Raw genomic sequence first — 12,321 nt, forward strand, 5'->3', positions numbered from 1 at the left:
AACATAGTGAGTGCAGTCAGCAGTAATGTAATGGCTAGGTAGAGAGCCAGAGAGGAGAATGTACCACAAGGTACTTAATATGAATTCAGAGTAGAGTGACCAAAATAAAAGGCTGTTCTTCCTCAGCATCCTAATGTTCACAATTAAAAACCTGTTTAGTAAAACTTGTTCTTCTCCTTGGAGCTGAAAACTATGAGGGGGTGTGTGGGGAGTGGAAAAGAAAAGAAATGAGCACCAGAAAAAAAATCAACAAATCTTTTATAACTAATAGTGATTCCTTTTATTCCATTCTTTTGTACAGAGAACTTTGAAATAATTATAAATGTAATAGTCAACATTTCTGATTAAATAAAACTTCAATAGCCTTCATTGTCAAATTAGAATTATACCAAAATTACAATATGCCTGTACATACAATCATCCCTCTAGGTAGCTAGAAAACTGGCTCAAAGCCGTAGAGAGTACATGGTGATGAGGAAAAGCAATGCTTGGAGAAAACCGGGTCTTTTTGGTCACATTCAATCCTTTTTTACTTCATTACCATTTTCCCCACTGCGCTTGAACAAAGGAATCTGCTGACCATCCTTGAGCTCTAAGAAGACCTCCTGAAGGTGCCACCTGATAGAAACCAAAAGTATAGTCTCTAATCAAGGAAACATTAAGGCAGAAGACATGGTCAAAAGGGGGGGGGGGAAGCAGTTTTTTGGAATAATGTCTTAAATTTCTATAAACACTATTTTATGTTAACATAATGTTTTGACATTATGTCAGTGTCAAACATAATGTCAACATTATGTCAATGCCATCTCTGTTCTTGTTATTTAATTAGCATCATTGTCACGGCAAGTTTAACAACAAATTACTGATGGGAAAACTGTAGGGGCATCCGGAAAGAGAAGCAGCAGCTTATAGCCCATTTCCAAATTCATGTGGACCTTCAATTCTTGGCTGGAACCTGGCCAGCTCCTTCACCAAGCCCAGGTTCTGGAGTCAATGAGCCCAGGGGCAGCCTGTTGTGGGCTGCCTAAGGGCTGCTTGTGCCTTTTGTCCTGGGGAATTAAAACACATCCTGGCTGAACAGCAAACATTTTTGAGAACCTTCCCAGGAAGTGAGGTAATGTAGCTATTGGCACCTAGACAAGAAAAGCCAATTAATGGAGTGGAAAGCTTATATAAAAAATGTGTTGAATAATTCTGGAACAGGAACCCATTCCTTTATTTATTTGTAACGACTGAGGCAGTAGTGTTAGAAGCTGTAAAAAAATACCAAATTATTGTAGACTTACACTATAACTGCAAAGTTCTTCAAATTCAGCAGCATAAAAAATGGACAATTTTATAGATTGCATTGGATAAAATGTCTGGACTACACCAAGAGTCAAAGCACTGGCTTGATACCGAGAACATGAAACTTCAAGCTTTGAAAAACTAATTCTTTTTCTTTTTTTTTTTTTAATTTTATTATTAGTTTCAAGTATACATTGGTTAGACATTTAGCTTATAAACAGTCCCCAATAGCTCTTTCTCTCCTCTGGCTGTACACCTAGCCATTACATTAATGCTAACTGCATTCCCTATGACGTGATCCCCATCTCCGTGACCAACTACTGACTACTAATTTGTACTTCTTTAACCCTTCACACTTTTCTCCCAACCTCCTAACCCCCGCTCCCCTCTGGCCATCACCAGATTGTCCTCTATATTTATGTCTGTTTTTGATTAGTTTGTTCTTTTTCTTCCTTAGATTCCACATATAAATGAAATTATATGGTATTTATCTTTCTCTGTCTGACTTATTTCACTCAGCATAATAACCTCTGGGTCTATCCATGTCATTGTGAATGGTAGGATTTCATTTTGAAAAACTAATTCTTATTACTGCAATCATATAACTACAAATGAAAATGGGAATTAGGATTGTTTCCATCAGAAGGTTCTCCTCCTGTTCCCCCAAACCCATCCATTTTCCCATAATACCTCTTAAAGGGGCCATCTCTGGATGAGCCGACATAGAGATAGCCCTCTGACTTGGATCCAGAGACAGGAATCTTCAACTGGGGGTATAAAATGAAAAGATATAATTTGATATGTCGCTGTCCTTTCAAGAGATGACAAAATAAAGCCTTCTAGAGCTAACTGTAGACTATCCAGTGATTACCTACAAAATCAGGTTGTTTTCTAACTTAAGCCTAACTACACCTGTTTTTCCATTTGGCTCCGTCTAAATGTCCTGCCACTCTTTGAATGGTTTGGTGAGGTCAAGGGCAGTCCTCTGATTTGGCAAGGAGACTTTATGTGCCAAATTCAATGCTCTGAGTACTTGCAATGATTATTTACAAATCCACAGTTAAAAAGAACTACAGATACGTGTGACAACATGGATGAATATCAAAAACATATTGAAGTGAAGTGAAAGAGCATTACCCAAGAGAACATAATACATGATTCCATGTTCTAGAACAGGCTAAACTATGCTGGAAAAACTATCAGAAAAGTGATTGCCTCTGGGGGGCTGCAGTATGTGAGAGGGGACAAACTGGGAAGAGCATGAGGAAACTGTCAGGTGATGGAAACAGTCTACATCTAGATAGAGATTTGAAGTGCATGTATTTGTTAAAATTCATCAAATAGGACACTTCAATTTGTACCTTTCACAGAATGTAAATTTTACCTCAAAAAAAAAAAAAAGGAACCATAAACAAATAATTAAACTTTAGTTAATAATATAAATGTGAAGTGTATGGATGTGGATGTTGGAAAATAATAACATGTGTTTATGGACAAATAAAGAAATGGCTAGATGAAAATAAGTATGGGATAAAGCAAAAAAGAACAAAATATTAATTGTAGAATCCAGGTAGCAGCTTTATGGGTTCCAAAGCATACATTCTTTTACTTTGCCTGCATGTTTGGAAGTTTTCATAATAAAACAGAAAAAAACAAAAAAAAGTTCACTATTTAAAAGGGGGAAATTATTACCAAAAAATTGGTATATACTTTGATCTGGACTATAAAGAGCAGGCCTTAAGGAAAATATGTGAAGGCTCCTTTGGGAAAGACAAAGAGTTTTTGGTTGGTTCTTTGGCACCAGTCAGCACAAGTTGGGCTCACACCATGTGGGCAGTACTACCTAGATGTTGCCATGCCCAGAACCTAGGGAATCAGCCTGAGAACCTCCGACTGAGCTGGTGGTAGGTGTTTGCTAATGCTCCTATTAAAAAATATATATATATATAAAAATACATACATATATATATGTATATATATATATATATATATATATTTAATGCAATATTTTTGTTTTTTTAGTAAAAATTAAAGACAGTTTGAGCCTTGTGAAGGGGATACAATGCAGTAACAAGGAAGCCTGTCATCAGGTACCTCCCAGGGTGATGGGCAAAGGTACTTTCCTGGGCTAAGAGATGGTGTATCTTACCTACTCCAAACTGCCATCAAGAGAAAAAACTGCTTTGGCGTACACACATCCGTACTTTCTAAAATTCTCCCTTTCATTCACTTAAATACACTTTAAAAAAGACATACGTTTGGGATAGTGTTTCCATACCCTGAGTAGACAAGCAGTCACCTAGTCACACTAAAGCAATTCTCCAGGGTTCCGCTTTTGCCATCAAGCTACAGCTCTTCTCAGGGGATTATAAAATTAAGCAACAGAACATATACTGAGCATCTATGTACATCCAAAGAAAACAAAACAAAAAAAAAAGGGAAAGAAAAGGGCTAAAGTAAGTATGATTTTGAAGTATAGTAAACACAGAGGGATCAATGTCTGAACTTGGAGCAGCTGTGCATCAGTGGGTCGATGAGGCACTTTATAGACTGTCCAGACCTTGCCAGTGAGTAAAGCAGGAGTACCTGGTAGACAAAGGTGCTGGTAGTTTGTGACTATTTCACACATACACTTGGGGAAAAAAATCCTTCAATATGACAACTACCTCATGAACAACTAAAGTTTTTCACTTGTAGACAAAATAAGGGAACTACAAATAGAGACTCTGGGGAAAATGGCTTGTGTTACATACAGGCATCCTTATAAACAGTTGATTGTAAAGGAAGTGCAGAATTCTGAGAGGCTGTCAAACATACTTCACAAACTGGAAGAGCAAAGGCTGGGGCAGCAGGCCCTGAACTGTAACTGTGGAGTTGCAGTGTTCAGCCACAGAGGTCAATACCCAGCACCACGGCCAACATTATCATAGAGCTACCAAGGGCCCTGGACTGCAGGAAAGCTCAAGAAGAAGCCCTCTCAGAAGCAGCCAGATTGGGCCCAAGTAAAAGCTGGGCCTAACCAGGTGGGGTTTCTCACTAAATCCACCATTGCCTCAATGACTCACTGGTTACCAGATAAAGGAACTGATGCTGCATCATCCTGCCCTCAGCAAAGGTGCCTGCAAGCTTCTTGAGCACCAAAGCAAGGCCTTATGCTCTGTGCTGGGAGTCACCATGAACAGCCAGACCCAATCCCTGGCCATTCCAAGTTTTTGTGCTTGCGGGGATCCAGCCAAGTAACCACAGATGGGAAAGCAAAGAGGAGCCACATAACATGGTGTGAGAAATTTGGTGACAATGGAAATAAGGCTAAGTGGCACAGAGTGTGCACTCCATATATGTCTACTCCCTTCTCTTTCTCTCCCAGGTTCCCTCTCTCACTTAATGGCAATGATGTCTTTCCACTTACCCATGTTGGACATTAAAGATAATCACTTTGACCCATCGCTCTCCTACTATAAAACTGTTATCAAGTTTTATCACCTACCCACCACAATAGCTTTCATATCCATCTCTCATTTCTGTAGGCCATGGCTCTGGCTCTGCTCTCACCACTGTACACCTTTGTGGCCACACTGCTTTCCTAAAGGCTTCCAGTCCCCGGGTATTCCCAATCTGAATAAATTGACCTTCTTTTAAAACCAGATCAAATATTTTTATCAGAATACTTGAGCATGACTTGCTTTTGCAGTTAGAAAAAAAAAAAAACCACAAACAAACAACAAAACTATTTCCATGAAAAATAATAAAAACAACAATAACAAAAAAGAAACTTGGTCAGATTATCTCACTCTTATTCTCAAAATATTTCAAGGATTCTGCTGGCCACAGAATCAAGTGTGTACATCTCACATGATGAGGTTACAGCCCTCTAGCTGCCCCAGCCCACCCTACCTCCCTCAGTTGCCTCCGCTGAGATCACAGCGGCAAGGAATACAGTGATGTGCCTTCCTATGTATGCTGCTCCTCAGTCTGGCATTTCTTTTCCTCACAACAACCTCCAAGCCCACTACTGAGCCTCTACCTTAATATTTGCTTCACTCTGTATTATTCTAGAGTTTGAAACCATAAACTCTCTGAAAGCCTTCTGCATCTCTGTATTCTCCACACCGCTTAGAATCATTTCTCTAATTCAGCATGTACTCAACACATACTTGTTAAACAGAAGAACAAATGCAATTTATGTTCAGGTGAATTTTATCAGCTGAACTATAAAGAAAAGAAAAAATACAGCTGAAAAATAGACTGGCATTTCACACAATTGATATAAATAAGCTTCAAAACTAAAATTTAAAGAGTTGTTTACATTTGAATGAGAGTTAACTGGCTAAAGATATATTTCAAGTTCAAAGCTAAAGTGTTGACAAACTACCTCTGGTCATTATCAGTTTAAGACAGAGACTTGAGCATGAACACTGCATTCCCTGCCACATCAATTCTCCAGAAAGGAAGAAAAATACATGAAAATAAATTATTCCATCATGTTTTTTAAAAAAGTTCCTAAGTAATCACTAGCAGTTTTACATAGTGGTTTCCTATTCCAAATCCTTATTCCAGCTTCCTCTAAGACTCTCTCCAGATTATGGCAGCTCCCTCCTCTCCTTCATAGCCTGTAGTTCACTGGGGGATCATGTTACCTGGGCGTCAGCAATGTCCACGAAGTTGTACTTGTCAGTGAGTTGGAGATAGTGAATGTTGAGAGGCGGGCCCAGAGCTTCCAGGGCCTCTGGATGGCTATGCAGCTGCTCCAATGCCAACTGGTAATAGGAAGCCCTGGAAAAATTTTCTAAGTGGGAAAGATAGTTGTTACATTTTTTTCTTTATTGAACTTGGTCAGGTAGGTTCTCTGTAGAAGTTAAATGATACAATTCATACATAGCATGGAAACAGATACAAAATCAAATTTGTGGATGTAAGAATTAGGAACCAACTATTCTAAACTGTCCATCTTAGAGACTCCAAAACCAAAGTTTACAGTCAAGATCTGTGGGGATGTGGCAGATAACCTTGGGCAAGGTACTTGATCTTTCCGTGTCTTAATTTCATCTTTCATTTCCTCACCTCATTTACTACCTCATTTCTTCATCTAAGGAGTCTGATCTAATCTTCTCTAACATTCCTTTTGGTTCTAAAGTCCTAGGATACCAAGACTTGCTCAAAGTGACACTGCTAGTTCAAGGCAGAGCTGGGGCCAAAATCTCTGACTGGACTTCTAAACACTGCTTCTTCCACTAAGATGAAGGACTTGATAAATAGTAGAAAATAGACCACAATATCCACAAAACAAAACCCTCAGGCCAAGATATAGGACATGAAATCACTAACTTTTCAAGTTTATAGATTTATGCTAACATTTCATGTAGATAAAAGTGTATAAACTGCTCTCAGTCTCAGGTATCCTTCTTGGCCAAAAGTCTACTAGGAACTCCAGGAAGCACCTCCCTAATGGTATAAGGTACATGCAACCCTAGGGAGAAAGCAAAGGTAGGCTTCCCAAGGAAGGTTTTCTGTTTGGCAATAAGAAATAACTCCCTCCTGTAGGCCCAATCACAGTTATAGAAGGGAAAAGTACCTCAAGCCTGAAGAGGCTGAGAAGGCCCCTCCTGTGCTGCTGCACAAGAGTGGGACTGCAGGGGATGCTGCAGGAGTTAACAAGGTGCCAGCCATTAAGAGGAAAAGGAGGAACAGATGATGGGGTCCAGACAATCTTTACTGAGTGATGTCCATGGCTAGACACTATTCTCAATATTTCATGTATCTTATAATTCTCAATATCTCACAGGTTATGAGATTTATTTAATTTTTACAACCTCATGCATAAGTACTAATATACCCAGATAAGGTAACTGAGGTCCAGGAAGGTGATGGACCCCTTCACAAGGTCACAAAGCTAGTCAAGAGCTGAAAGTGGACGGATGTACTGATCTAGCTAATTTATCTATCTATCTATCTATCTATCTATCTATCTATCTATCTATCTATCTATCTATCTATCTATCTTTCTATCTATTTTATTTTCTGAGGGTGGATTTAACCAGTTGACTGCAGAGTCCAATTGGGCTGTCTCTGTCAGCTGACTTCAGCCTAAGAGAGTAAAGGCTATCAGTCTCTCAATTTAAAAAATGCACCCATTCCTGTCTATATTGCCTCTGTCCCTTTGGCAGAGGGGAGAGGAGGCTGAGCTATTCCAGTCTGATTTATCCCTGGGAATATTCATCATCCAAACTCAAGGACCTCTGGACTGACTGAAAAAAGATGGGAACGAATGGGTGGAGATGACACTGTGCTGTATACCTGTCTGCTGATGATTCTAACATCCTAGCAGGAAGTGAAAATGCTACAGAGTCAGGGTGAGGAGCCAAGATGAGAGAGCATGAAGGAACTTCAAAGAAAGTCACTCTGAAAAAAATCTGCTGCTGCGTCAAAACCAGATTAAATGACCTTAAATGTCGTGGCTGTTCACATAATTGTGACCTGTCTTTACAAATTCAAATTTGAGTGTAGTGGGGTTGGAAGCCACATCTGTCAAGATTTTGCCATCCTGGACTCTGCTTTTATTTTCTGCTCTCACCAGAGTCCCTTGCTCAAGATCCCCTCTTCCACTAAATCAGCATCAAAGAATAGCAGGGCAAACAGGCTGACGACACATGAGAAATAGCCAGTTTCCCCATCCTTCCCTCTCTTCTTCAGGAAATCTTGGATCTCCTGTATGTGCACTGGAGTGAAAGTCCATTTTGCTTTTTGCAAGGCTTCTTATGCAAACAAATCCAAGTCCTTTCATTTGACTTGTGGCTCCTAAAAAAACTAGAATTATAGGATAAGGAGGTGGCTATAGGGAACGGAAAGCTGTATTGGTTTCAAAAATTAGTCCTCTACTCCTTTCTCTAATCTGCAGAAACCATTTGAAGAATTTCCTTTGATGGAGGAACCCCTGGGATAAGAGAGCTAGGAAGAGGCTATGCCTCAGGTGGTTGTCTGGATACTTACTTTGTATAAGGTAATACACAAGGACATAGCCCCCACTAGCCATCGCACTGGTAAAAAGGGCCAGTTTCCCCAGAGGCATTGGCATCCTGCTTCCTGGAAACTTAAAAACAAAAGACGTAAATGTATTGTTAGATTCAGTTTTATGTGAAGAGCTTTTACTTGGATTGGGCCACAAAGGGAAAGGAAAGCTAGGGAGGAAGCCAGCAAGGAGGTGAGGCTACCTTCCCTCTTTTGCTTCCTTTCAGAATTCCAAGGCTGGTTCTGGAGTCAAAGCAAAAGTGCCCTTCTGAAGGTGGCCCACGTCCAGGACCCAGGCCATGGGGCTGATGGCTGAGCACAGAGCAAGCATTCAGCCCGGCTGTCCTGACAGACAGAATCCAGCCTGTGTGTCAAGTCCTACATTGCCAGGAAGCACAGCCACTTTGTGTCATGCCAGTTGGTAAACAGGAAGCTTATCCTTTTGTGGCATAGCTTGTCTTGTGAGCCTTTGAATGGGCCCGAGCAGTCACTGGCTGCTTTCTTTTATATTTAGAAAAATGTCCTACTCCCTGAATGAGAAAACCGTGGTCATGACTTTCAGGCTGAATGAAAAGAGAGAGAGGAGACAGTTCAGGAAATTCAGAGAACCATACCTACCCCCACCTTAACTCCTGTCCCCTAAAGCTCAGGGCCAGCCTAGGTGCAACATGTAGACCTTGATGTAGCCAATTATCCACCTTTCTGAAAGTCACTTAATCACTGCTCACACTGGGTCTTGATCTTTTTGGAAAGTTGTAAAATACCCGACCACAAAACAGAGTAGGACACTGGCTTACATCTAGAACACTAGTTTACATCAGGGGTCACAATTCAAATGCTCACAGGGCTAGAAAAGTCACATTAATGATAGGAGATCCTGAAAGGTGAAGAACACAGAACCTACTCAAGGGGCAGCTTCGACCCCAGTCTAGCTAACTATGGTCATGTGGGCCAAGTCTGGATGAATCTTCTAATTTTAAAGAGGTCTTTTACATGAAATTGCCTGAGTTCTAAATTTTGAAAACCAATAGTAATTTTTAAAAACTAATGATATATATGTGTGAGCCAGATTATTGCTGTAGGCTCCAGTTTGCTGCACTGTGACCATTTAAGCTGCATTAGGTCATACTCACCCTAGGTGAGAAAAATTCCTCTTTGTCTTCACTGACATTTCTCCAAAAAGAAATGAGATTTTGAGCAGAGATGGAAATCCAGATTTAGATAAAGAAAAGATGACCATAAAGTATTTTTGTCCTCATTTGAGCATTTACCTTAGATTTTATGAACTTCTTTAGAAAACAAAGCCTTTGATGTGAACCAATGTGGTCTGAGGCTTTACAGTGTAGAAGAAATAGATATAATGCTAGTTCTTCTATAATCCCACTGGCTGGATCTGTGAATTAAGGCAAACACATTCTCATTGTCTGCTTCTCTGCCTTCTAGAATATAGAGAGTAATAACTGTGTACTTGCTATTTCTGAAACCTGAAGGTAAATGAATCCATAAGAAGGCTTGTTGGAGAAAGTTTGTTCATCATGTAAATATTCCTTCTGGGAACTAATAATTAAACACATCCTTGGACAGGGCTAAAGTTGACCAGTTCTATACAGAAATAACCTTGAATTTCCAAGTTTATGTATATAAAAGGTTTTGATCAACTAATAAAATTAGGCAAGGTGTAGTTTTAGATCATCCATGTATTATTTGCTTATATACTGTTTTGTTCAATTAAGAAAGGGTGGCTGAAATTCCAAATTAATATACTGCAACTGCCTTGAGAGTTTTAGCTGGTGCTGCTAAAACTCTCAAAGCAGTTGCAGTATATTAAATATTTGAAAGAATATTTACCAAAGTTGAGTGTAAAGTTGATTAAAGTAATATGATCTGGGAAAAGCCATTTAGTTTAATAATGAAAATGGTCAGAGCATCTCCAAAGACAGTATTAGTCAGATCTTGCTTAATTGGAAGGAGAGCTCAACAGGGTGGGGCAGTGAGCTTGAGTCCTACAGAGCTTCCCACAAGGTTGTAGCTTCTATAACCAGCATGAGGGACAAGTGAAAAGATGTCCTGAAACAATTCAGAGAACAGCTACCCCATCCTTCATGTGAAATTAGAGTCACAAGTGAACACTAATGACCAGGAGAAACCCACAGCTATTCAGGGCGTGACTTACATCTATTGTCTAACTTGAGGGTACCCTGGAGAGTTCCAATGGGGATCATTCATTAATTACCTTTTGCCACTTTGTAGCACAGCTTTCTTGAAAATATTCAAAGAAAAGTTGTCCTGCAATTAGATAAAGATTTTACATTAAAATTGTTTTCAAACCCAATTTTCTCTGGTGTCTAGTTTTGTAAAGCCAAAATTTATTACCAACCCAAGCTTTAGAACATGAACAAGAAGTTAAGTTAAACTCTAAAACAAGCCTTGTCTGTAAAATGGTCCTAGTTTTCCACCTTTCTCTTCTGCCCTATAAGGAAAAGCAAAACAAAACAAAACAAAACAAAACAAAACAAAACAAAAAAATCCCCAAAAACATGCTGCTTTCCTGTCTTTGTATCTTTTACTGCAGCAATCAGAAAACTGGTGTGGTCGGGGAGGGCACGCAGTAGCAGGTGTGTAACTGCAGTGCACACAAGCATAGGCCCAGTCAGCAGCCAACTGAAATAGGATGCTATCAATATAAGCTGTATGCCATAGATTAAAAACAGCTTTTCAGGATTAAAAAGAAATAAATGTATACAAAGCCTTTAATAATATTGATAATAACACTAAACATTTATATCTCTTACTATTAGGTGCCTGGTATTATTCTAAACACTGTACATACATAATTCATATAATTTTCACAACAAACCCATGACATAGGAACTATTGCTGTCATCTCCATTTTACAGATGAGTAAACTGAGGCACAGAGAGGTTAAGTAACATACACCTAGAAAGTAGTTGGCCTTGTCTGCAGGGAACTAGCAAAGGTTTCACAAAGGAAACTGATTCTAAGCAGAGAAAGGTGAAGGAGTGGGAGAAGGGCTTCAGATCAGTGGAAATGGCAAGGAGTAGCAAAGTGGCAGAAACAAGAGCCATAGAACTGCTATGAAAGGCTATCTAGCCTGAGATGCTGAACTCTACTTTGCAAACAGGAGAAGAAACAACACAGCAGGACCAGCAGGAGGCTTTTGTGACATATTAGCAAAGGCAAGACCTAAGACCAATGTAGTAAGAGTGGATCAAAAGGACGGTTTCCTAAAATACTTAGAATTGTTGTCATTTGCTAATTTGTACACCAGCTTATTCATAAAAAGATGATAGGTTAACAAGGTTACATACATTAGAAAAATAAGTAAATAAATGGATGAGGAAATAAATACAAATGGAAAATAATTTTAAGAAGAGAAATACACCATGGGTAAAGTTAGTGTACAAAATTAAACATGCACTAGACATTTCTTCAAGGTGGCCAAAGATTTGATACTTTCTTCTCTGCTCAGCAGAAGGAGAAGGCTGAGCAGCTTACAAAGTCCACAGTGTCCACTGGGTTAAATATGAATCAGCAGAAGAGGAAGAATACAACATTTCCTAGTAATACCCCAAGCCTGAGAAAGATCTTTTATGCATGTTTAAAAAGGGATTCGCTCAAGCAGCTGGTGTTGCAAATATCTCCAGTATTTTTTTCAAATGATTATTTTTTTATAACACCCCATAATGAAAGCCACAAGCACAATCCAAGAGAAAAACAATAAACAGAATTTTACAAGCGGCCAAAACAGTGGAGACTTAGTGGGAAGTGCTGATAAGCTACCTGATCCAATGGAGACATGAGAAGTCATGATCCACCTGGTCTCCATGGAGCTGTTCATGTGCAAAGTGGGTTGACAAGTTTAGGACTGGGAGGCAACAAAGGGGACTCAGTCTTTGTCCCTCTTTAACCAGCTTCAGTTTACCTGCCCCATCAGCTGTCTTTTGAAAAGTCTTCAGCAGCCTCCCAACCTCATGAAAAAAAAAATTCAAAAAGGCACTGTAGAGTACT

The 12,321-nt window shown here is 39.5% G+C and overlaps 1 protein-coding gene across 3 annotated transcripts in view; it reads right to left on the reverse strand.

The window, feature by feature from the left end:
* Positions 1-388: 388 nt before the first annotated feature.
* The window catches only part of LOC105300317 (cytochrome c oxidase assembly factor 1 homolog), a 40,437-nt gene continuing 28,504 nt past the window's right edge, over positions 389-12,321 (reverse strand). Inside the window, exons 2-7 of one of the 3 annotated variants that reach the window (XM_023537971.1) lie at positions 10,526-10,578; positions 9,564-9,685; positions 8,275-8,374; positions 5,925-6,073; positions 1,978-2,054; positions 389-618 (exon numbers count right to left, since the gene is read on the reverse strand). In XM_023537971.1, the coding sequence (XP_023393739.1) occupies positions 519-618; positions 1,978-2,054; positions 5,925-6,073; positions 8,275-8,359 (411 nt within the window). In that variant the 5' untranslated portion in view covers positions 8,360-8,374; positions 9,564-9,685; positions 10,526-10,578 and the 3' untranslated portion in view covers positions 389-518. Of the gene's footprint in view, positions 619-1,977; positions 2,055-5,924; positions 6,074-8,274; positions 8,375-8,910; positions 9,057-9,563; positions 9,686-10,525; positions 10,579-12,321 lie in introns of those variants that run through there. The other 2 variants (XM_011372470.2, XM_023537972.1) reach the window with 2 other exon arrangements.

Source organism: Pteropus vampyrus, unplaced genomic scaffold, assembly GCF_000151845.1.
Source record: "Pteropus vampyrus isolate Shadow unplaced genomic scaffold, Pvam_2.0 Scaffold208, whole genome shotgun sequence".
Lineage (NCBI taxonomy): Eukaryota > Metazoa > Chordata > Mammalia > Chiroptera > Pteropodidae > Pteropus > Pteropus vampyrus.